At 36.4% G+C, this 26,839-nt stretch overlaps 1 protein-coding gene across 4 annotated transcripts in view; it reads left to right on the forward strand.

Moving 5' to 3' along the window:
• RELCH (RAB11 binding and LisH domain, coiled-coil and HEAT repeat containing) overlaps nt 1–26,839 on the forward strand; it is a 92,500-nt gene that overhangs the window by 54,282 nt on the left and 11,379 nt on the right. Inside the window, exons 14-25 of one of the 4 annotated variants that reach the window (XM_024580578.3) lie at nt 690–830; nt 1,270–1,434; nt 3,098–3,245; nt 7,022–7,178; nt 7,787–7,910; nt 9,708–9,756; nt 12,046–12,125; nt 15,641–15,747; nt 16,696–16,795; nt 21,630–21,712; nt 22,489–22,552; nt 24,397–24,535. In XM_024580578.3, the coding sequence (XP_024436346.2) occupies nt 690–830; nt 1,270–1,434; nt 3,098–3,245; nt 7,022–7,178; nt 7,787–7,910; nt 9,708–9,756; nt 12,046–12,125; nt 15,641–15,747; nt 16,696–16,795; nt 21,630–21,712; nt 22,489–22,552; nt 24,397–24,535 (1,357 nt within the window). Of the gene's footprint in view, nt 1–689; nt 831–1,269; nt 1,435–3,097; nt 3,246–7,021; nt 7,179–7,786; nt 7,911–9,707; nt 9,757–12,045; nt 12,126–15,640; nt 15,748–16,695; nt 16,796–21,629; nt 21,713–22,209; nt 22,293–22,488; nt 22,553–24,396; nt 24,536–26,839 lie in introns of those variants that run through there. The other 3 variants (XM_024580577.3, XM_045187868.2, XM_045187869.2) reach the window with 3 other exon arrangements.

Genomic DNA, 26,839 nt, shown 5'->3' on the forward strand with positions numbered 1-26,839 from the left:
AGTTACCATTAACATTCTTTACTGTGGAAAAAATTGTGTGAAATTAAGACACAACAATGGGTGACATCATACGAAATAGTAGCATCTGAAAATACCAGTGCAATTCTTGTTAAAGTACTCTTCAAGTTCGCTCTCATGTTTTACCATCCTCATTGACTTTTTTTTTTTCAGTTCTTCAAAAAATAGAAACAGTAGAATTTTATAATGTTTCAACACTCTTCCTTCAGGCAAACGCTTTGATTGCCAGTGTCCTTTGTAGCCCCCTGCTGTTACACCTCGGAGTGCCTTTCTCTGAGCATGCAGGCGGTGACAGAAGAGCCACCGTCCAGTTGTAGCGGCAGAGTACTGGCTGGTGACTCGCCCAAAGCGCCTGCCACCGTGTGTGTAAGGGTTCGTCCATACTTAGCAAAGGTATAAAACATACTGGGACGTGATTAATGCCGAATGCAGCATCATCGAGGTGATCGCCTTTAGAGAGGGAGGCTCGAAGCAGGCGGGAAAGAGTGCTGTGATACTTCATCTGTACCCGTAATGTCCTGTCTTTGAAAAATGAGGGCTTGAGGCAGATACGGGAAATGTTAATGTGTATCTAATCTGCATTTTGAGTATGTGGATACCTGTCACATTTTCTATATTTTTCTGCTGGTGGTGTAAATAAATAGCAAAAACCTTTTCTTACTTATTTTCAGAAAGAAATCCGTAGCTCCTTGGTTCTTTCAATGTTACAGCAGATGTTAATGGAAGATAAGGCAGATTTGGTACGAGAAGCTGTGATCAAAAGCCTCGGTATCATTATGGGGTACATTGATGATCCAGACAAATACCAACAGGTGTGTTTTCCAGACGGCGCCCCATTCACTTCATGTTAAAATTCCAGGTGATATTCCGAATCTGATTCAGATAGCCTACGCTCTCTAGTAGGGGCGGCGGTTGTGTCAACTTTGACCAGTCGGAGTGGGCTGCCTGGTTTCGATTCTGCAATTCAGAAACAGGAATGCTGTGATTCACTGACACAGGAAACTGACAGCAAGCCTGCATGTTTACCACCCTTTCTCCTTTGTTTCCTCATCAGTTTATACATGACCTTTTCTTTAGAGAAAACGGGAAGGCGGGTAGGATTATGGATGGCTTTCTTAAATTGTTCTCTGAAGGTGCTGCAATTGCGTGTTTATTGCTTTTTATTGCGTTTTTAAAGTTTATTGTCTTAAAAATTTACATTTTGCCTGTTTTTTTTGTTTTTGTTTTTTGTCACTGTTGCTATTTTGGCAGGGTTTTGAATTGTTGCTGTCAGCCTTGGGCGACCCCTCAGAAAGAGTAGTTAGTGCAACACATCAAGTGTTTTTACCAGCTTATGCTGCCTGGACTACAGAACTCGGGAACTTACAGTCTCATCTTATACCTACATTGCTGAACAAGATTGAAAAACTTCTCAGGGTAAATGCTTCCTTTGTTTATATAGTTTGTAGAAACTTAAAATGTGTGTTCCAAGGCATCTTAACAGAATGTTGGGGTGCAAAGACAGAAAGGACCACTTAGCTGAGTGTCCTAATAAATTACCAAAAAGATTGCGTTGGCCTGGAGCCAAGAGAGGTTTGAGGAAGTTCTGCCTTGCTGAAGCTGGAGGAGAAAGGTCACGGTCTGGGTTTGCCAGCTGAAATAGCACCTCTGTGGGGCTGCTATTCATGCGTGATTCACAAAGCTACTTCTTCCTAGCCTTTTCTGAAGACTTAAGTATTTTAGATAAAGTATCAACTGCAATCCCAAAACACAGAGATAGCAACAATGTGAGTTTCAGAAGCTTTCTTAATTTACATTTCCTCACTTTTTAAAATGAACTTTTCATTCTTTCCAAGTAAAAAAATTGAAAACTTGAAGAAACAGTCAAAACTTCTTGATGTAATTTTTGTACTAAAAGTTTATTTGAGTCTAGAAAAAAACTAACATTTCACTAAGGCCTTTTATATGCTACTAAGGTAGGTGCTTTCTATATACAATTTACTACTTCATGTGGAAACTAGTGTTTCAGTATCTTGGGGTCCCGCAGTTGTCAAATGATGGAACCAGGATCTGATAACAGTCTCTCACTTCAAACTCTTGCCCTTTCTACCCCCAAATTTGAAAGGCTCTATAAGGCTCTTAAGAAAAGTATTGTAACAGCTCTGCCAGTGGATTATTTCCATAATTTAAAATTCAACTGTTCTTTCTGTAGATTTCTGAATACATATTAAAACAAAACTATAAACAGACAATAGACAAGTACAGTATTCCTTTTTATGAAATCTAGGGAATTTTTTGAAGTACTTTTTAAAAAAATGTTTGCATTCCTTCTAAGAGTTACCCATACCTGGGTTTTCTTGTTCCATTTCATAACATGGCTAATTATATATTGCTACTAAACATATCTACAGTTTTCATCATAGACAGTAGTTCTTCAATGAAGAAATTAATTTGGAACTTGGTAGTAAGTTACTCATCTATCTGACAGAGTTGTCATTTTATAATATAGTAACAACATCTCAGTGGACTTGAATAGCAGTAAATGCTTTCATCTCTAATAATTCTAATTTTACTTGAACATTTGGTTAAATGTTATATACTAAACCTCCTTACCCTTTTTTCCCTTTCTCTTATTCTTTCTTTCATTTCCCTTTGCAATTTCTTTTCCATTTTATCTTTGCATTCAGTTGTCTTAAAGTGCTTTCATGCCGCCAACTGGAGATGTCGCCATCTCCGTGTGGGACGCAGGGGAGGGAGAGTAGCAAGCACTACTGCTGGTGTAGCCGGTGAGCATTTAAAATGATTCCCGTGGCTCACTTCAGTTTCTTTATCCTGACCTAAGAGAAGTTCCAAACATTTCAGTGGGAATGATTGGTGGCCGCCCTAACACTTGCCTTGTACAAGATTCTAGTACCTTACTGCTTCTTCACATTTTCACATACTTAGAGAATCCAGACTCGCGGGCATCTCCACTAGGTGTTATGCTGGGAGTCTAACAGGCAGACCCTCAAATGTTTCATTATTTGCCACGGAAAGGAAGAGCATCATAAATATATAATTTCAAAAGACTAAAATGAGCTTCCACCTCCTTATGTTTCAGGAAGGAGAACATGGGCTGGACGAACATAAGCTCCACATGTATCTTTCTGCCTTGCAGTCTTTGATCCCATCTCTCTTTGCATTGGTGCTGCAGAACGCACCTTTCGCCAGCAAAGCCAAGCTTCAGGGTGAAGTGCCACAGATAGAAGGTACTGAACTGAAATTGGGGGGGGAAGATGTAGAGCATTAGCAGCTTAGCTTCCCAAAGAATCGCTTTTGATTAAAATTTTTAAAATCACTTTACCTGACAGCATAATTAGTAAAATGTATCATACATATATGTGGAACTTTGTGGTCGTGGACCTGACATAAACTATATACCTTCATCTTTTTATCCATTATTACCATGGTATTATTTTATAATTTTATACCTTCCATTTTTTAATATTGATATAAAGGGGTTTGGGGGTTTTTTAAATATATTTATTGATTATGCTATTACAGTTGTCCCATTTCCCCCCCTTCACTCCATCCTGCCCATCCCCTCCTTCCCACATTCCCCCTCTATAGTTCATGTCCATGGATCATACATATAAGTTCTTTGGCTTTTACATTTCCTATACTATTCTTACCCTCCCCCTGTCTATTTTCTACCTACCATTTATGCTACTTATTCCCTGTACCTTTCCCCCCTCTCTCCCCCTCCCACTCCTCTATTGATAACCCTCCATGTGATCTCCATTTCTGTGGTTCTGTTCCTGTTCTAGTTGTTTGCTTAGTTTGCTTTTGTTTTTGTTTTAGGTGTGGTTGTTAATAACTGTGAGTTTGCTGTCATTTTTACTGTTCCTATTTTATATCTTCTTTTTCTTAGATAAATCCCTTTAACATTTCATAGAATAAGGGCTTGGTGATGATGAACTCCTCTAACTTGACCTTATCTGAGAAGCACTTTATCTGCCCTTCCATTCTAAATGATAGCTTTGCTGGATACAGTAATCTTGGATGTAGGTCCTTGCGTTTCATGACCTCAAATACTTTCCATTCTTAATCTATAATTTTTTTTGCAACCTTTTTTTCCAGTGGCTGAAGTGTTTTCTTTCATTAATAAAGCTGAATCAATAAAAAGATCTGCTTAATACTTACTAGTGCCAGTTTATGAAGCTTTTCATTTCCACTTTCTTTAACTTTGTCCTTCCCCAGCTGTTTCATCTTCTTTAGGGGAAGATGCATGTATTCCTATGTCCTTGAAAAGAATATAAGCATATGTGGCAGGATTTTCTTTTTTTCTCCTCAAAGAAAGAATATGCTTATTTTCAGAAATATGTGAAATTGGTAGCAAAAGCCACTATTTTCTTATGTCAGTGTCCGGCTAGTCAGTAAGTGACCTTTGACCCACGGCACTTGGTAACCCACTGACCCTCTCCCCAGGATAAATGGTCATGACAAGCCATCACTGTGTATGAGGTCCCTGTGCAGCTTTTCAGACTTGTGGAGTTATCTGTGCCTCTTACTGCCTTCTGAGTCACAAGAGAATTATAACATTGACAATATCAATAGACACTTAATTTTTTTAGAATTGCAGCTTTCGTATTAAAAAAAAAATTGTGGGATACCTGTACTCTTGGAGATAGGAAGCATTGTGTCCAATGATACACAAAACATAGCATAAAAATGGGTACTGTTTGAATGTCAGTTTTACTTAGAAAATTGAATATGGATGGGGTAGACTTAAATGTTCTAAAAGGATGTTATTGAGGAGAATGAACATTCACACTTTACAAAGGTAAGTCTCCATTGGGCACTCACAGCTGGCCCCTCCAGGTCCTGCCCCTTCGCTCACGAAGCCACTTCATCTGCCTAGGGACTTTCCTGTCTTTCTCATTTCCTCTTTTTCTTTCCTCCTGCAGTAGGTCTTGACATACCTGTTTTACTTTTAACCATTCCATTATTTTTCAATAATTTGTCACTGGTTTTGTAGGGACAATATTAATTTTACCATAATATAGCAGATTGTAACCAATAGTTTGAAATTATGTCAGATCTGCTTTGACATGATACAGAAATATGAAGTACAGATATTCCACACCACCCAAATCTGATTGATTCCTGGGTTGAGGTAGTGAGAATTAAAGCAGAAACCTCAGATCCCAAGGACCACCATGGTACTCAAGTTTGTTTCTTTATGTCGTATGACAGCAGATGGGAGAGTTCAGCTATGGAGGGACAGCCTTTGTCTATTCTCAATGTATCGTTTAGACCCTTGCACAGCATAGGCAAACCATAACATCTTAATGTTGTCTTTGAGCATTTAAAAATTTGTGTATTTCATGTTTTCTTATCACTAACCATCAATATGTTTTGAGAAACATATTAATATGTTTATCATTATCATTTACTATTAATATGTTTTGAGAAAATGCAGTCCCTGGCTGGTGTGGCTCAGTGGATTGAGTACAGCCTGTGAACCAAAGGGTCACTGGTTAGACTCCCAGTCAGGACACATGTCTGGGTTGCAGGCCAGAACCCCATTAGGGGGCATGTGAGAGGCAACCATACATTGATATTTCTCTCCCTCTCTTTCTCCTGCCCTTCCCCTCTCTCTAAAAATAAATAAATAAAATCTTTTAAAAGAGAGAGAGAAAGTGCTGCATCTTTATTTGTGTATTTATAGGGTGTTAGTCTCTATGCAGGAGTAGTTGGGGCCATTAGGAGTTTCGGACCAACAGTTAAGGAGCTGTTGGTATACACTGTTCACTACACAGCCTTCCAAGAAATGTTTCCATAGTAACCTGGGATCTAACAATGATCTATAGGATCGTAAGTCAAAACTTTAAAATATACTGATGTATATGGATGTTTTATTTATATAATTTAAAAAATAATTTTAAAAGTGTATACGTGAGACTCTAGTTACAATATTAAAAAAGATAATTTATTGATTTTAGAGAGGAAGAGGAGAGAGAGAAAGGGAGAACCATTGATTTCTTCCATTTATTTATGCATTCGTTGGTTGGTTCTCGGATGTGTCCTGACCACGGATCGAACCTGCAGCTTGTCATTTTAGGATGATGGTCTCACCAACTGAGCTACCTGGTCAGAGCCTTAGTTAAATATTCATAGTAATTATGTCTTATCTTACTGGTTACTGGTTTTAGTACTTTATATTAACTTAATGTTTATCAAGTGTGAAAAATTTCTTTAAATAAAGCATTTAGTATTAGAGATTAAATACTTAAATCTGCTCAGCTCAAGCTTTATTGTATTTTACATCATTATTCTTTGATATTAAACAATTATTTTCCCTGCCCTTAACCTATTAATTTATTACTCCCCAAAAGAAACATTTTAACATATTTACTCTGTCACTGACATAAACAGTCTGGTGGAATTGCAGGTATATCTATTTTTTTAAACCAGATTTAAATCCTTATTTAGCTAAGATCTTATCTCTGGGCCAATTTTCATCTAACCTAAATAAAATTTTACTCTTCATTGGCAAACTAATTCATTAGCATTCATTTATAACTACTTAATCTCATAAATCTTAGTTTTTGAGATTTTTATTTTTTTAATTTGTGATGTGTTTTTTTTTTAAGATTTTATTTATTTGTTTTTAGACAGAGGGGAAGGGAGGGAGAAAGTGAGGGAGAGAAACAACAACGTATGGTTGCCTCCCGAGTGTCCCCCACCGGGGACCTGGCCTACAACCCAGGCATGTGCCCTAGACTGGGAATCGAACTGTCAGCCCTTTGATTTACAGGCTGGTGGTACTCAACCACTGAGCCACACCAGCCAGGGCATTTTTGAGATTTTTTAAAATGGGACAAAAATTTATTTCGTTTTTTTCTGAAAATGATTTGGTTATATTTAAAGTTTATACTAAGCTAAATAAACATTAAGAGACAGAACTTTATTTTCCTTATGACAAAATAGATACCTTTCCAAACTGCCATTTTCTGCATGACATATTTTGTTTTTATTATAGTGACGAGGTTCCCCCGGCCTATGTCACCCCTTCAGGATGTGTCTACTATTATTGGAAGTCGTGAGCAATTGGCAGTGCTACTACAACTTTATGATTACCAGCTGGAACACGAGGGTACAACAGGCTGGGAGAGTTTACTGTGGGTTGTCAATCAATTGTAAGTTCCCGCCTCCATAATTATTTGGTTCAGTTGAGTGGAAGATAGCTCACTATATTTAGCCCAGCCCTGAGGGAGAAAATATAAAAAAATAGAACCAAACCTAACTTGGCGCATGTCTGGTGAACTTGTTTAGGAGAGGAGATTGATACCACCAGATACGTAGTGATTGACTTACGAAGATGGTGCTGCTGTATTATGTGAGAAGAATCTCTCTGCTGCCTTACTGGTTAATGGTGATGGTGGACTTTAATCTACATCCTGACTTCTCATTCTGAGGCTAAAATGGATGCTATATTAGCCCAGCTCTTGAGTGAAGCATAATAATTCATTGTTTCCAGTCTCATCAACTCCATACTCAGAATTCTACCATTAAAGTTCCATATATTTTATGGCAAGCACTTAAAATTTATATTAAGAAGTTTAGAGAGTAGAGTGTAAACTTAAGGTCTTTTCATAGGGACCCAAACAACTCCTTTGCTTTATAATTTTACTGTCTATGAGAAGCAAAATGGTAGATATTGTTAGCTTTGCATTGTTTCGGCAATTGGCAAGGAAGCAATAATTTGTTTGTACCCCTGCCTGCTTTTGTTTCCTTTCATATTCAGGCTGCCACAACTCATAGAAGTAGTTGGCAAAATTAATGTTACTTCAACTGCTTGTGTCCATGAATTCTCCAGATTTTTCTGGCGCCTTTGCCGGACATTTGGCAAAATTTTCACAAACACTAAGGTAAGTACTTATATTCCATGTTTTCTAGTATGCACTATCTATAAAAACTTAATGTGTTAAATAATGCTATACCAGTAAATAAGTATGTGCGCCTTTCCTTTATCTTTTAATACCTTAGAAAATGGGGATAGTAAATGAAAAATCTGGTCGGTAATGTTTTTATCTTTATATATGATTTTCAGAGGATGATTTAGCCTCAATTCACTTTGTATCCAGATTTGGAAGTAAGATCTACTCACTGTTTCAGCATAGACGGTGTCAGCTAGAGAAGTCAACTGCAGTCCTTTGAATGTGCTTCCAGTACTAAAACCCCTAACCATCGACACAAATTTGGGAAGCGGTTATTTGCTCAGTACACGTTAGTCAAAACCACAGGTGACATTGGAACCAAAGCAGCTTATATAGACTTGCTTCGAGGATACCAGCTCTTAGCCGAGCGTGGAAACTTGTGACAATGCTGCATATTTCAGTCACTACTAAAAGCATCACTTGTCACATTTGCCTATCCAGGTTATTTTGTAGTTTTAGGTATTAAAACTTCAATGTCCTTAGACCTCAATTTCTTATTTAATCGTGTTACTTCATTTGTCTCCGTGGCATATTGTTAAGCCAGTTCTTTAGGGACCTAATAAAAACATAAAAATGTGTAGTTGCTATAATCAAATGTTAATCAAGACATTTAAAAGCTAGGAATGTTGTGCAGCTCTTTACTGTTAAATCTGTAGTTTCTGAAACATTTGGAGCAAAACAGTTTGGTATAGTGGACTAGACAAAATTCAGAAAATGGGTTATGGCTTTGTTTTGTTTGTGACCTACATAGTATCATTTATCTGGGCTTAGTCTTTTCACGTGTGAAATGAAGAAATTGCTTCAGTGTCTTACCATGCTTTTAAGTATGATTCTGTGGATTAATCTTTAAACAGTGATCTTCTCCTCAGTTTAACTTGAATACATGGGTTAATATGCATGACTTGCCAAAAGGAGGGGGCAACCAGACCTTGATATTACTGTAGAAGAAACAAGAACATTTTACATTTTTTACTAAATCTAATTATTAAACAAATATAATTTGGTTTTACTGTTACCAGTAGTGGCAAAAATTGTTTGGCATCTCCAAAGTAGCTACTTTTTTTTTTTTTTTTTTTAAACAAAAGTAAGTAGGTGTTCACTTTAGCACTTACCAATAAGTGGTTGACTCCAGTGGCCCGTAAACTGGAGTCTGTGATGACATTAATAATAAAATATTGAAACCAGCATTAGCTCTAACTTCAAATATTTAAGTGAAATTCAGTATTTAACATTTACATTTAAATTTTAAGGAATTTAAAATAAACTAATCTAAACAAATGGATATCACATAATGAATATGTTACTTACTGCATACTGTGAATGCCACTTCTTTTCATTCCTTTTAAGTACAGCAAATGTCTTTTTCAATAATTTTGATCATATAATATCTACCTAACTAACCTTTTCTGTCATCAGGTTCGGTTTTAGGAGGTAATGATTTTAAGCATTTAAAATCATCTTGGAAACTAACTTAGTGAAGGAAACCAAAGGCTCCTCAGAAAATACTTGCTGACCTGAATGGATTTTTAAAATCTCTTATCTCTTAAAATAGTATTTTTGGTAACTTGAATCCTCTTTTATCCTAAGCCACTTAAGAACTATTACATTTCTAAACACTTGAATCAATGGTCTAAATAAATATATTAGCAGTAAACATTTTATTTATTTACTCATCAGTTAGTTGGTCCATGAACCTGAGACTTTTGGATCTTTCTTTGGGTTACTTAGGTAAAACCTCAGTTCCAGGAGATTTTAAGATTATCTGAAGAGAACATTGGTAAGTTTATTACTTTTAGAAGCGATTGAATCTCTTTATTCATGAAAAGTACTGTTTTCATTCTCTGCAAACTGTGTAAATGAACTAGCAAGTACCGTTGAAGAGGGAAATGTATACCGCGGTGCGCTGGCTTGTACACCTGTGTCACATCTAGTGGGCTTCTCAAGAGGTGCCAGTGAGACTAACCTGCGAGTTTTAGAGAAACTGCGGGCTTGACCGGGCCGCTCAGCTCTTCGCTCCCCCGTTTGAGGGAGTCTAGTTACAGCCCCCTTGGCCTGAGAGCTTGTTCCTGTGTGCCTCTAGTGTCCCTGTGCATTTTTCTAGTTTGTAGGGATAAACTGTGGGAAGTGTTAGGGGAAAAGTGTCTAGCATCCCCACCTCTTTTTTTTTTTTTTTTTTTTTGAATGTACAGATCAGTAATTTTCAACCTTTTTAATCTCATGCCACACATAAACATTACTAAAATTCTGTGCTACACCAAAAAAATAAATATTTTGCTGATCTGACAAAAAAAATTAGGTACCATATTTTGCCATGTATAAGGCACACTCACACTTTTGGCCCAAACTTTCAGGAAAAAAAATCTTTTGTTTTAATTTTTAAATTATTTCTTTATATTTAGAAATAATACCAATTATTGTATTCCAGGATGGGGTTTTTTTGCATATTGATATCATTATTGCTTTCTAGAATTACACTTTCAACACTTAAGCATAAATAAAAGAATTGAAAATATATAGAGAGATACGGAATTAGTACTACCCATGTATAATGCGCATCCTTACTTTTCCCTCAAAACTTTGGGCAAAAAAGCATGCATTGTACACGGTAAAGTGCGGTATAATTTAAATTCATTCATACCAGACTGTTGTTGTTTTGGCTGTTGTCATTTTTTTGTTTGACAATCGAAGGAAAAAGGTCAGTACTCCTGACTAAATTGTCGAGTACTGCGTGTTTTAAAAGTTCCTGTGGCACACTAATTGAAAAGCCCTGGTATAGGTGATTCTTATTTCAGTCCTACATTAGTGCTTTGCTACAAGTGATCTAGAAAACTCTCTCTTCAGCTCTCTCAGACGTAGTTACAGAATGAATAAGTCCTTTTCCTTTACATTTGAAAACATTGATGAGATTTTCTTTTTGACAAACGCTTCCCCAAGTTTATATTTAATAGTTTCATAAAGGGTTAACTTGGAATGCCTACTAGTTGGAGTTATCTTTTAGTTAATTATTAATTCAGATGATAAATTAATAAAGAATATTTACATATTTTAGAAACTCACAATTTTTATAATAGTTAGCTATAAATGTTTAGCTATTCAGATAGGAAGTGATTACTAACCCCTGTATACACAGTCCATAACTGAATTCAACTGAAGTTTATGTTCCTAGCCTCAGATTTACCTTGTAACTACCATAGTCACACTCAGGTAACATCAATAGTCCCTTAGAGGGAAAAATCACTCTTACCAGGAGAATAAACAAACCTCGAATACTAATTGATATGGAATCGGAACTTTCTTTTTCGCTAAAATTCCTTCAGGGCAGTTAGGTAATACACCTTTTCCAACTCAATTTCTTTCTGAAGAGAATTTAAAACCATATGAAAGTAGGAAATAGAGTAATGAAAACATTTTTAGTACATAAAAGAAAATATAAAGCATTTCAAATAGTGCCTAACGGTCAGTGAGCTGGAGCTGTTGGTGCTATACAAATAGGAACTGTCGTATCATCGCTGGAACCTTTCTTTTGAAGTCATCTGCAGATGATACACTAGAACATCTGACTTCCCAGGCCTCACGAGGCATTCATCTGTGGGTGGATGCTTCCCCCTCCCCCCGCTTTATGTAGCCTGGCCGAAAATCCGTGCAGAGGACGCAGGAGGGGCCTCTGGATAATAGCGTATACCTAGGCACCTCCTTTACGTTTTATTGAGTACTACATATTGCAAGCATAAACATTTAGGAAGGCCTGCTTATATGGGCACTTGGGGGGGGCTCATAAAGGAAGCTCTGATTTCTGACTATAGAAATAGGAGGATAGTATCTCAGTTTGGTTATTGAAGTTTTTCCCCATCTACCAAAAATATTTATGCTAACAGCTTTGTAAAAAGTATTGTTATAATTTTATAACTAGTAGACATGTGCTTTAATCAGTTATTTTTCAAAGTAATGGTTATATTTATTTGTAAGCCTTGTCACCAGTTATAATTTTAAATAGAATTTGCATTGTGACTTTGTGCTTTGCATTTAAACTATACTTGAATTTTAAAAATTATTTTAATAATTTTAGATTCCTCAGCAGGAAATGGGGTCCTCACTAAAGCCACTGTCCCCATTTATGCAACAGGAGTCCTTACGTGTTATATTCAGGTAAGGAGAAAATCCTTTGACTAAAAAATGTAAAGGTACTTTCTATTTAGAAAGATACCTAGTATTATGTCTTTTTAACGTGCGTATAAGTGAAAATGTTACCCATAAAGGAAAACAAAGTTTATTTATTCTTTTTTTATATCTTTCTTTTTTAACGATTTCATTTATTTATTTTTAGGGAGAGGGGAAGGGAGGGAGAAAGAGAGGAAGAGAAACATCAATGTGTGGTTACCTCTATGCGCCCCCTTTGGGGGACCTGGCCCGAAACCCAGGCATTTACCCTAACTGGGAATCAAACCAGCGACCCTTTGGTTCATAGGCCTGCACCCCATCCACTGAGCCACATCAATCAGGGCATATTTATTCATTTTATTCAGTCAATTTTTTATAGTGGAGAGCATATTTGAATAATAAATTTCTGAGTAAAATGTCCATTGAACAAATAAATTTAGAGATGGTGTACTTCTTGATACTTCGTTAGAAGTGATAGATTGCACTTATTTAGCAGTTTCCTTGTGCTTCATGATGAATTTTTTATAAACAAGAAAGAAAGCACATGTGTTAGGTGAAGCAAACGCAAAATGCTGTAGAATACTTTCACCATTTTTAGCAAAGTGCTTTTTAATCATACTTTATTTTTCTTAATTGTTAGTGCATGATAAATTATCCCAAAACATAATGGCTTATTATATCCCATTTATTTGTTCATGGGCTTTGCTCAGCTAGGTTTCTGTTCTGGTGGTCTTGCTGGTGGCCACTCATGTTGCTGCATTCAACTGGTGGCTGGCAGGGTGACTGATCAGTTTCCATGTAACCTTAGGGTCTCTCTGTCTCTTTGCTGGGCCTCTGGTACAGCAGGGCCAGACATTACATAGTGGCTCAGAACTCTCAAGAGTGCAAAAGCACAATCTGCTAGGCTAGGGCTTAGGCCTAGAATTAGCACATCACCACTACTATATTATATCAATTGAAGCAAGTCACAGGCCCGGCCAAGATTTAACCAGGAGAGAGCTAAACAAGGACATGAATGAGGAGGTATGATTCTTTGGGGGTCCCCAATATAACAGACTACCGCTCTCTATGTAACATTAGGTAAATAATGTATGACACATTTTAAGGCATATTAGTCATTTTCATTGTGAGGCAAGTCCCACCAGTAAGGTGGAAATATTGACTCATGATAAAAGCTATTTTGGAAATTAGAATGTGAGAATCAAAAAGGAAGACCTTTTTCCCTGAATTTTCCCCCATTTTTTAATAACATTCCCTTTACCCTTTGAATTCAGAGTATAGCAATTCATATTTATTGTACTCTTCATCCAGAACAGATTTGAACCATCTTACAATATTAAAATATAGTTCTAAAGTGTCACACAATACCTTGCAGTAGAAGCTCCAACTCTGTTAAAGTAGCGCAGTATTCTTGTAAACTTTTCTACATTAGTTTCTAGGATGACCTCATAATGTGGTCTTGATTGTTGAATTCATGGAGATCAAGTGGTAGCACATGCCAGGCACCATAGTATGCGTCCCATTTTCCTTTAGCTGTGGAAGCTGTTCCAGTGCATAATAACACATGTGATCTCGATATTCTGCTCTCTTGCTTAACCCCTGCAAATTTGTTGATTTTGACCACATGTAGTGTTTTAAAACATAATGAAGTACCACGTACAAGGTTTCCCTCATAGTAGGCCCTCACTATAGATTTGTCATATAAGTGAATAAGGATTTGTCCTTTGAGTCACTATATGAAATCCAGCTATCTAAAGATAACTTTTTAGTTTATTGAAAAATGTAAATTGAGGTAGCTATCATAGATTGCCAGTGTTACTTGTTTTAGGAAACACATTCCAGCAACAGTTAATATGTTTCTTACTAAACTACATTTTCTGTTAGGGTAAATCACTGCCCTATTTTCTTTGGTAAACAACTACTTTTGAATCAAATACATAAGCAGTATTTCTTGTTTTGAGACTTCAAAAATTATAAAAAGAATTGTAATAAATTTCAAGTTTAAAAAGCATCCATGCTCATTTAGAAGTGTATTCCATAGCTCTTACTTCACAGTTTTTTAAGATTTTTAGTTTGTTTAACACATATATGTACACTCTGCCTGACATAGTAGGCAACTGAAATGGGTAGGATCACTATTTCATGGTAGCTCTGATGCTGCTTGGTCAGTGTCTAAGTTTTTGACTAAGGAGACCGTCAGGATCTAAACCACAGGTGGCAAACACAAGGCCCAACGGCTGAATCCATCCCTCCACCTTTTATCCAGCCCGGCACCTTGTTTCTCCCCAGTAGCAGCGCCGAGCTCCTTGCCCCTAGTTAAGGAGTAGTTACATTTGTACAGTCCTAAAATTACATTCAATCCTTTGAAGACAACTGTGAGGCTGATGTGGCCCCCAGTGAAAATGAGTTTGCCAGCACCTCCCCCCAGCCCCCCCATCTAAAGATATAAAACTACTATGGCCATCTGGCCATCTTTATTCATGCTGATGTTTCTATTTTGTCGGTTCTTTACCCACCTCATTCTCAGTTCGTCTATGCAGAAAAGAAAACAGTAGGTGGTAATCTAATCTTACTCATGGAAGCTATTTATTGTTGACCTAATAAATTCCTAATGACAAAAATCTTGACTCTAATTTCTTTTATGTTTTCTGATAGAATGTCGGATCCCTTTCCTTTCAGATACAGGTTAATTTAACATACAAGGTTCTTTATTCTTTTACAAAGTTGTTTAACCTTACTAATTTAGCAGACTTGTTTTTTTAAAGCCTATTTCTCAATAACAGTGCTATGTAAAAAAAATGACAATTTTCTCATTACGAAAATAATGGTTCATTAAAGAAAGTCTGAAAAGTATAGATTATTTTTCAATCAAGGTTACAACTATTTCTTTTAAGAACAGTTGTCTATATTTCAGCAAGCTTGCACTTTCTCACCACTAACATGTTGCAAATATGATTTCTTACAAATCGATTTTCTACTATTGGGGGGAATAACTGTTTTAGTAGGTTGTATTAAGTATTTAGAGCTAAAAATAATGAGAAGTAAAATTGGTAAAATAAAACTTAATTAGAAACTAAAGCTTCTTATATTCTGAACCTGGACTGTCTAATAAAACCTTCTGCAGTGGTGGGAATCGCCCAAATGCGAGCTGTCCAGGAAGGGAGCTGCCAGCCGCACGTTGTGGTTAAGTACTCAAATAAACGGTAGCTAGTGCAACCAAAGAACTGAATCTTAAATTCTAGTTAATTTTTACTTTAAACTTAAATATAAATAATCACATGTGGTATATGGCTACCACATTGGACAGTACAGGTCTAAAGCTGTGAATTAAGATAGTCTTTGTCCTCATTCCATTGTACTTAATAAATAGCTTTAATTAAAATGCTTCCAAATTAAGGTATTTTCTTCTTATTTGATAAAATTTTCTAATGATAGATAAGAAATTATGGTTTTAGTTCTGTTTGATTGCTTGGAAATTCATTACCAGTACTTTTCCTCTGCAGGAAGAAGACCGAAAACTGTTAGTTGGATTCTTAGAAGATGTAATGACCCTGCTCTCGTTATCTCATGCTCCTCTGGATAGCCTGAAGGCTTCTTTTGTGGAACTGGGGTAAAATTATAGCTGTCGTTTTTACCAAGTCTCATAAGGTTTTTATATTGGATTTATAGAGTACCTATTTTCAGTCTACAAAGATTGGCACATGTGCCAGCTCTCTTGGTTTTGAGACTTAAGATTTGTTTTTGTTTATTTATATATTCTTAATATTTTGTAACTAATACATTATAATAAGAGAATGGGGAAAGGGCACAGACTTACATTTTATTTAAAGCATTTGGAGAGAGAAAATCAAATGCAGATTTGAAGAAAAGTTCATTTTCCCCAAGATGAAAAAGGAGCCCAAGTGAAAGCCAGGTCATTAGGCTCCTGTTCCTACTCCGTTTGATTTGCGCAGGCCCACTCATAATCCCATCATCTGTGTCTGGGGTGGTGTTAATCCAGTCTTCACTGAAAACAGACTTACGCATTTACTAATGCTGTCTTGCATTGTGATGGGTTTCACAGCCAACTTTCCCTTCCACATACATGATTTGAATTGATGTTACTTGATCCTAAGACCAGCATATGCCATAGATAGGACGTGTGGCATATCTAGGATATGATTTTGACCACATGTAGATAGGACATACAGAAATCTAGATCCACAGAGGCTGTACATTACCCATCTGGCTCTTAGTCCAGCATTCTTTCTTTTTTTTTTTCTCATAGGTATGTTTTCATTTTCTTTTTGTTTAAATAATTTTAACTTTTATGCTATTAAAGATAGACATTTCTATGATTTTAGCTTAGAGAAGCTAAAAGTATAATTTTTTAAGTATGCTGAAAGTTTGTAGGGAGACTTTTTTAAAGAATCTTAGACATAACCCATTAAACTATACAAAGTAACTCCATGTTTTACAAATATTTGTATCATTAGTTCCCCTTGTAAACGTGGTATTTCTCAGTGCACCCAGAAGGCCCTGTAGCCGTCCCTTTTAACCCCGACTTTCTCTCCTGCAGTGCAAACCCAGCCTACCACGAGTTACTGCTGACGGTTCTATGGTATGGTGTTGTCCACACCTCTGCACTTGTGAGGTGTACCGCTGCCAGGATGTTTGAGGTGCGCACACAAAGCCTTCTGCTAGTTCAGGTTATAATGATTGTCTCTGGGAGAGGGAGAAGGGGATGTTTAAACAAAAAAGGCGTTGCGTGCTGTGTTGTGTTGATGTGTATTTTATGGTATTGAATAGTGTCTAGTTGTGTACTGTGTGATGGGGCAGAAATTTAGTTTTAACATATTTAAGAAAGTTTTTTAGCCTTAATGATTCCTTGGATGCTATTCTCTTATCACTTTCATTTCTCAGATTTTCTTTAAAGCTTATTTTAATTTTCATCCTATGTAAATCTTTCTGACTATACCTTTCTATTTACTAAGGTGTACACGGCTGCTAAAATAAACGAAAGCAATAGAGGGTATTTTCAAAGTTGTGAAATATAGTTATATTCGTGAGTAGCATTAAAAACTCAATTGTTACAGTTACGGAAATATTTATTTTGATTACTCCTATTTCACTACTCCCTTACATGTCATATCCCGAATAACCTCCCTATAGATTATCAGCCCATATGTTTATGAGAGAATAGACTGTTCATAAGTTTAACTACATAGCCTTAAATTGCCACCTACCTAAGTTAACTATGACAATTGAGATACCTGACTTTTGTACCTATCACAGAGGAAATTATCTCATCACCTAGAAATATATACATAGGGTCCAGCACAAATTAAGCCACTTTTTTATTACAAAATCATAAGCATGTAATTCTGTAACATAACGATATCACACTCAGACATACCATGTGACATTTTAGGTGAAATGGTCAGGTTAAAACTATGAATTTTATACCTGCATTATTACCCTACCAGTCACACTGGAGCAGGCCTTACTTCTGAATTTGAATACTGAAATTGGTGTAGAGTATTTATTATTGCTATTGAGTCTTGGCATAGAGCCAGACTGCCTGGGTTCAGTGTCTGTCTCTGCACTTAGTGGCGAGTTCAAACGTCTCTGTGCCTTAGTTTCCTCATCTGTAAAATGAAGATGACAGTAAATCTCCATCCCAAAGGATATTTGTTAATATTAAGAATTAAAACTTGTAAAGCCTTTAAAACAGCGTCTGGCACATAATAAGAGCTTAATAAATGTTGACTATCATTATCATTATTTTTTTTTAGTTCATGCTATTATTTCACAGAATAATACACTAGTTTAGGAAACCTATTTATCCAAACTAAAATATCTCAAATATGCATGTTATTCTGAAAATATCTTAAACCATTTATTTCCATAAGAAAAGTTGGATAATTCAGTTTTTCCTAAATTTCAGAATTTTTCCACAATTTAAGATAAATTGCAATTGAAGGATAGAGCTCTGTTATGTTTAAAATATATACCTTCTGAAACTTTTAAATATATAAAATATATTTGTGAATTTAAAGAAAATTTCATTGTTATACGGGGGTTGAAAATTATCTGTCCGTGTTATTCCCTCAGTTATTATACATGTTTGATCAAGAAAACTATAATCAGGTGTTCTTTGTCAAGGTGAATACCAAATTAAAAATTCAATTTGATGTCCTTCTGGGCGTAAATAATTGTTGATCATTCAGTATGCTGAAAAAGAGTAATTACCATAAAAGAATCAAAGTCTTTCTTTAACCCCTTCCTTCCCCTAAAGAAGAAAGCATCCTTTTAAATGAAGAGCTATTTCTTTAGCAGTTTATTCTAAGAGTCTAAAAACTATTGCTTTTAAACCATTTGTTTCTAAAATGTATGTATGCACTGGCGAAGCAAATTATGTAGGTGGAAGTAATTTAAAGAAATAACATGAAGCCTCCTCCCTTTTTATTTGTTTTTGAATTTTTTCCTGCCTTGTTTCTTACATGTGGCTTTGTTGGGTTTGGTTTCCGTGTTTGCGATCAGTGCTGGTCTGGCCCCTGTGTTTGTGTGGAAGCACTTTGCAGTGCTCTCTCAGGCTGCTTATGAGCTTCATCAGATTCGTTTGTGATAGAAAATGGTCACTGAGCATGCTAGTAGAAACCAACCATCAGCAGGAAAAATTATTTGCTTTTTGGTCAATGACCCTTATTTTAAACAAAAGTATATTAAAGTAATAAGTATATTTACAAGATTTCTTTTGATTCTAATAGTTTATCATTTATAATTAAGCCCCCTTCCCCTCCAGAATAAGTTAATTTAAATTAAAACATAAAAACAGGACACTTTAAATATTTAAAAATCCTTCAGTGTGAGACTAGAAACTATTGAGAAGAATGCCAGAAATGATATGCCAGGAACATGATATGAGAGACTTCAGTGAAATTGCACACTAAATTTAGCTCTGAGTTTGCAGACAGCCGTACAAAAAGGGGAAACCCAGTCTGTCATATCGTTCTCGCTGTTAAAGAAAAGACCGTACATTAGTCCTAGAAGTAGCAAATTATTACTGAAATTGATTTATAAGGTGACTTGATCATGTGACTCCCAGGGTGACATAATGGATTTCCCACAAGATGCAGGAAAGACTTCACTTAATGATAGCGTGTATCAACCATAAGGGAATGAAGCATGTACCTAACATTGGGCCACAGCTCACAGAAGGCATGGGCTTAACATAGATGTGATTGAGTCATTTTCTAGCCTCACTTCTCAAACCGTGGACAAGTTATTTAACTTCTCTAAGGCTCATTTCTTCATCTGTTAAAACATCCATATTCTTGTACTTACCTCATCAGGTTTAAAGATCAAATGAGATATTGTATGTAGTGTAATACTTGATAGCTCTTAAATTTTGCTTTCTGATATTCTAGCTCAACAAAGAAATTTAGACTTAAAAACCCCAGAGCAATGAAAAATTAAGTAGACTATCCTTTCTTTTGTGATGTTTTTTGGCTGGCACAAGATAGCAGGCATTTCAAGATACACTTAAGTGATTCAAATCTAAGCCACCTTATTTATAAAATGGTAGAGATCGGAGTTTTATTTAACAGTATTTGAACTTTTTTTCCTGTCTCTTTGTGTTGGTACCTGATATCATTAATGTTTAAGGTAGCAACAGAAGTTCTTATGTCATTTTATTCCTGCATAATTATCCATGTTTTTTGTAAAAATTTTGAAGTAAATGCTAATGTGAATCCACTGTTAAAAGGTAACCGCTTACTGTAAAATGAAGACGCTTCCCATGAAGTGGACTCTGCCCCTCTGAGACGCTGTGTCAGAGGGCACGTTGACGTGAGCCCGTGTTGGGTCTTTATTACGAAAAACTCCACGGCGCCTTATATCTTCCGGGAGGACTCGTTCCTTTACCAGAGAACAGATTGGTCAGCATTTAGGATTAGGTTGGTTTACATTCTGAAATTGAGAATTTGGGATCCAGAAATTGCCCTTCTCTGTGGAACTCGTAAAATTCAGTAATTTTTATAAAAACAAGATGCATATTTCATAATATCATCCTCTTGTTTTATGATATAGGGTTGACTGCTAAATGTATCATCTCATGATTCAATTATAGAGATGGGTCATATATACTTTTGGGGTTTTTTTTTGTTTTGGTTTTATTTTTCATTCATTTATTTGTTCCTTTTGAATTTTGCAAGTTCAATACAATGTAACACCACCACCATCCACTTCACGTTTAGGATTCTGTCAAGAGACTGAACTAAATATCTGTCAATGACTATTGGAATGCCACCGAAAGGCACTTCCTTAAAAAAATGGAACTAATCTTTATTTGTAAAAAGATCACAAGAAGTGACAGGCTATTTTAAATCTCTACACATGTTCCTTGGGCATTTGGAAGCGTTGCTGTTCATATACTTGAGAGAAATGTAAGACAAAGAACTCTTTATAAATGTTAACTACTTGAACCAGTCAAAAAATCTTTTTATTTTTTAAATGTATCTTTTACTGTGATAACATTGGTCTATAACATTATATAAATTTTAGGTGTGCAGCATTATACATTGACATCTTAGGTACTACATCGTGCTCGCCATCAAAAGTCTAGTTTCCATCTGCCACCATGCAATAAAAAACAATTTAATTTTTTTCTAATATATCACAAATCTTATATCCTTGGGGTTTAAGACAGATAGTTAAACTCATGTTTCTTGAGTGCTTAGTCCTGGTCAGGTACAATATTTAGGTGCATCATGTGTAGTCAGTTGCATAACTGTCCTTTAAGGTAGATGACAGTATCAGCATTTTCAGATGAGAAAACTGAGTTTCAGGAGATTGTGTAACAATGTATATAAGGCCACAGGGCTAGGAAGTGGAGAGCTAGAGTCTGAACCCAGTTCTTATCCCCATCGCCATCCTTTCCACCAGGCTTATCTTATGTCTCTCTACCTCAAGAGAGAAAGCTGTGTGATATAAAAGGTTGGGGATTTTACTACGCAGTTTTTAAATTAACTTGCTATAGAACAATCAGAAGCAATTTAGTGGTGGCTGCTAGCCATGTGAGTTTTGTTTATAAACAGTCCAGTTTGTAACTTGTTGGTCATAATAAGATCACCAAATTTACTTAAAGAATTTTAACTATAGAACCCAGTATATGTCTTCTATGTAGCTTATTTTCTTTTTTAGTAAAGCTTTCTTTTAAATTGCATTTTAATTGAACATGAAAGTTGCATGGACTATTTGACCAGAAGTACAAACTGCCATTGAATTGGTGACAAACTTTTTGTGGACTGCCAGGCTATTTAAGCTTTATTTTCCACCTACGCATTCTCTGCCTTTGTAATGCACTCTAGTAGCAGTATTTGCTTAGCTTCTAATTTTGTTTTTGCTTTTGTGTTTTCTCTCTTTCTCTTGGTTATTCCTTTCTTCCTCCGTGGCATTGTGTTTGCTCTTAACATGCATCACCTGTGAATCCCCCCTACGCCGACCAATCAGCTGTTGGTGAAGGGGGTGAATGAGACTCTGGTAGCTCAGAGGGTGGTTCCTGCTCTCATTACTCTCTCCAGTGACCCTGAAATGTAAGTGTGGTCCCTGCCTTCTACATTCAGCATCCCTTTCAAAATGCGCCTGTTAAGAAGTAACCATCGGCTTTCAAATTCATTGACAGATGTATTTATCTCTTTAAAATAATACCATTGGAGTATGCTTATTGGCTTTAAACTTTATCATACTTAAGATATTTATATATCTTTAAGTCAGCCTTCACAGTAAGCTTAATTTGGAGGCCATATATTTAAACATATATTAGTAATGTTCTCAAAACATTTCCAAAACTTAAAACATGCTGATGGACTATTTCTTCCAAGCCAAGAAGGGATGCTCTGCTAATCTCACTAACATTTTGTTACCAGTAAGTGTAGTGGCATGAACCAAAGGCTTAACATTTTAATGTCTCGAGTGGGTGACTAAACCAAGAAAGGCCAGTCAGTCTGCCTGCCCATCCTCAGTCACAGCTAACCCAGTTCTCATTCCAGTTTACCAAACCATTTTTTATTGCATGTTGACTGGTTTACAGCTGACTCTTCGAGGCATGAGTGAAGCGTTAGTTGACAAGCGGGTTGCTCCGGCCCTTGTTACCTTGTCCAGTGATCCTGAATTGTGAGTTTCACAGACTGCGACCTTAAGTTATCCTGTCCTGCCTTTTTGAGCATTCTTCTTGGTCTGCTTTTTTAAAATTTAATTTGTCATTGCTAGAGACTGATACAGTATATTTACATTGTACTTTGATGTAACTTCTAATAATAGTGTTTCATCTCAAAGAGAGCTCAGTTTATTTCTCTTTCAATTCTAACAGATCTGTCAGGATTGCCACAATTCCAGCCTTTGGTACTATCATGGAAACAGTTATTCAAAGAGAGGTAGGAGGTGATTGAAATTTACTTCTCTGTATTGTCGAGGTGATGATAATACATTACCACACGTGTACCCAGTGGGGTGGGGAGCAGGGCATCATACCTTTCATTTTATTTCTTAGTGTGGCCAGAGGAGGATCTGAGTATTTGAAAACATAATAGTCTGCCCAAAGTATATTTTCCCAAGGAAATCTCTAGTCTCTCTTCTCAGTTAGAAAATTGAGTGTAAGCCAGTTCTCAGTTGTTCTATTTTAAGCCTAGCTGGGTATTGAAGTTTTGGGTCATCCTTCAAACCATGTCTAGTTCCAAAGCCTTCGATTATCCCCTGGACTTCTGGACAGTCTACATCAGTCCCTAACTGCCAGTTTGAACAGACTGAAGACTATTTGTTAGATAACTTTAGAAACACAAACCTACGTTGATGTCACAAAGGGAGGCTAGCGGGCACCTCGCTTCCCCGAAGGGTGTCATTGATACCAAGCTGCAAGCCCTCCAGCAGACCGGTGCCTCACTGCAGCACACACCATGTGACAGTCCCCTGCTGTGCCAGCTGCAGGTTACCAAAGTCTTCCCCCTGGAAATTCATTTTGATTTAATTTCAAGTTTATCAGGTTCTATTTGCAACATTAAGTATAAGACTTTTCTCAAAGCTGGTGTCAAAACTTCATTATTTGTTATCAAATTGGACATGTCCTTATCCAAACCAGTATTATATGAAATGTTAAAGAATCTTCTTTAAGAAGATCAAAAACAGGAACAATAAAACGGCAATAAATACATAACTATCAACAATTGAATCTAAAAAACAAAATAAACAAGCAGAACAGAAACAGGATCATACATATAGAGAATGTTTTGATGGTTGCCAGATGGGAGGGGATTTGGGGGCACACGCACAAATGGTGAAAGGATTCAGAAGTACAAATCGGTTATTACAGAATAGTCATGGGGATGTAACATACAGCATAGGAAATATAGTAGCCAGAGAGCATAAAATATATGTATGACCCATGGGTGTGGGCCACAGTGTGGGTATTGCCTGCGGTAGTGCAGGTCAGGGCTGGGTGGAGGGGGGCAAAGGGGGGAAACTCGGGACAATGGTGATAGCATAATCAATAAAGTATAATTTTTAAAAACCCTGTAGATCAGAAGATAAGTTATTTGTGAGCATACTACTTAGCCATTTAAATGTAAAACAAGATTCTGTCTAATAGACACTTACCAAAAAAGAAAAACTATCTTGTAAAATTCCTTTGACATGTAGCTTTTTCATAACAAAAATTAAATAACTTTGTTAGTTATGGAAAAAATGTTCTGTTCTTCACTTACATATTTCACTGGTGAAGGAACATAAAAAATATATATATCATTCTGCCAAGCTTGCAGTTTTGGCAGAATTTCAACATGTTCTTAAATCTTAAAATAAAAACGTCTTTTAGGGAAATGTGAGTAAGACGTAAGTCATTAGTGACTCATTGCTTTCGGAAGGTGAATAATTGGGTAACTTACACTCTGATTTGTTTTAAGAATTGTAATTCAGATACAAAACATCATTTGTCTCTTTTGTCCTAAATATTGTGGGGTCTTTTCTTTGGTTTTAACAGTTTTGGGGGTAATAGTTTTTTATTTTCTAAAACAGAAAAATGAGGAATTAACAAGCATAAAAATGTAAAATGTCTTCTGAATCAAAAGACTAAATAAGCACTTGCTTCATTTCAAACTTTTACTGCCATATTGCTGTAGAGCATTTGAATCCAATGCTGCCAGCCATGTGCGATGTGTACCTTTCTCTTTAACAACTCTGCAATGTTAACATTCCATAAAATGACTGTCCGATGTCCAATTTTAAGTTGCTGGAAAGAGTGAAAATGCAGTTGGCTTCTTTCCTGGAAGACCCTCAGTATCAAGACCAATATTCTTTGCATACAGAGATCATAAAAACGTTTGGTAGAGTTGGGCCTAATGCAGAACCAAGGTTCCGAGACGAGTGTAAGTTGCATTTTTTCTACCTTTTTTCCTGAATTGTAATGTCAGATCACAGCCAGACGCTTCTCTTAGCATTAGCCATGCGTTAAAGCCTTTCTCCACTTTACCTTTCACATACTGAAAACTGAAGGTGAAACAAGTTGGTAATTGTGAATTGATCAGTATTACTTTTACTAGACGGTTTCTTACACTGTATACTGATTGCTGTAACACATACGAAAAGTAACTCAAACAGTTGCAAGTTATTTTAAAAACATCTCTTAATAACTTAATTTTAAAATACTGTGCTGCCTTATATTTAGAGCTTATTATTTAACTCTTCTTTTTAAAGAAATGTTTGTGTTTCTAGATGTAGTATTATGAAAAATATGCATTTCTTCCACATAGCGTGGCATTCAGCTATGATATATTACTTTAATTCACAGCTTGTTGATCTGTTAGATGATCTCCAGGGTAATCTGCTACAGCATTTTCTCGTGTTGCTATTGTGTCTCCTGACTGAGGGCCTCGGCCTTTAGGACAATTGGTGGAGTCAGAGCCTCCAGTCCTCGTTACTGCAAACGTACGGCAGTTATCCCTGCCGTGCTCCAGTTCTGTTACTCTTAGCCCTCTGACACGCTCTAGAGAGGACCCTGGGGTCTGGCTTCTAGACTCAGTTTGCTTTCTAGTACAAAACCAGGTTTTCCCACACACCAGTTATTGCATGTCCAGCCTGGCATTTTTAAGATAAGAGTCACAACAGAAAGTATTTTCAGGATTTGGACTGCAGTGTGCAAAAGGTCTGTCGAGGTCACGAACACTTACTGAGCTACAGAAACACAATCATGAGATGATTTTCCAACAGGCAACACGAAGAGAAAAGTGGCAGTATTTCATAATTAGTTAACAGAAAAAGGGTTGGTATTTTAGTTCGCGATAGGAATGGTTCCACAGGATGTAACAGATTTACAGGTGACCTTAGTAAAAACTCGGACGGTGCTTTGACTGACTTGGTAGAAGCCGTAATTCCTCTGAATCCAGGAGAGTAAGTCTCAGCTCCTGGATCAAGGGGTACACTAAATAAGCAGTGAGTCTTCGGTGTGTGACATGTTCTTGAGTTAATAGGTCTCTGAACATGATCTGACCTTTGAGTATATGCAAAAGAGGTTTGTGTGTCACAGAGAAGAGAGAAATTTCCTTTTCATAAACAGATTGAGGGTTGAAGTTTCTACTGCTTGAATAGATAGATTAAACCTTTATCCTTGAACCCTTCTACAACTTACTGTATACCCAACAAGTATAAAGTATATCTTATACAATCTCTTTTCACATTCTGGCACAACCAGACTTTATTTTTTTTTTTTTTTGAGACAAAATTATATTTTCTTTTGTACTTACGTCCAGTCAAATGGCTTCCCTTTTACTTTAAAACTTTACCTGGAGAAATTTAGTGTCCTACGTCAACATGATTAATGGTAGATGAAGATAAAAGTAGATATTGACAAGGGCGCTGTATTGTTATCCATCTGTGTTTATAAACAATCCCTTTTGGAAGCTTAGAGGGAGGACGTTGAATTGCTGAGTGGTAATGTCTTCCTTGGAGTGGCTTTTTAGATATTTGTTTCTCTCTTCCTTAGGGGACGTCGGTTCTTCCAGTGGCGCTTTTTCTTCCCCAACTCTTAGTTGTCCCAGGACCTGTTGGTCTTGATTTTATTTCAGGGGCCATTTGTTTTATCTGGAACATGATACAGTTTTTTGTTCTTTTGTTTGCTTTCAGCTCTTTACCTTAGAAAGCTCTCTGAAAACATTCAGTCATACGTAGGAGGCTTTCTAACCTGGCAATTGTACATTTCAGGTTAGTTGTTTTTTTTCAAGGCTTTTTGTTTCAGACCTGAGCCCATTTACAAAAAGAGAGGGCAAGATTACCGTAACTTTGGCTGTTGGATCTATCCTGGAATATTTTTTGAAAGTTTACTTCTATTTTTATGAAGTCTCCTGTTGATTTATCTTTATTTTATTCGCAGTTTTGAATTTTTGTCCAATCTGCCCTTAAAAGAAAGGCTTCTGCAATAGCCTTGTGTTGTGTATTTCCCGTTGCCCACCGAAGGTCAGTTGTAGAATTACGCACATCTAGGTTATCGATTGTTAACCATTTGTCTCCATCCGAGCAGTTAAAAAGTGAATTAATTGGTACAGATATGGTAGTCCAGGACCATACATATATAACGAAATGTTGAATTCTAGAGCAAAGTTCTGCCTCTCTTCTGAGATATGGGAAGATTCCTTTTTTTTACATCCTCACCCAAGGATATGCTTATTGATTTTATA

Source organism: Desmodus rotundus, chromosome 10 (assembly GCF_022682495.2).
Source record: "Desmodus rotundus isolate HL8 chromosome 10, HLdesRot8A.1, whole genome shotgun sequence".
Taxonomy (NCBI): Eukaryota; Metazoa; Chordata; class Mammalia; order Chiroptera; family Phyllostomidae; genus Desmodus; species Desmodus rotundus.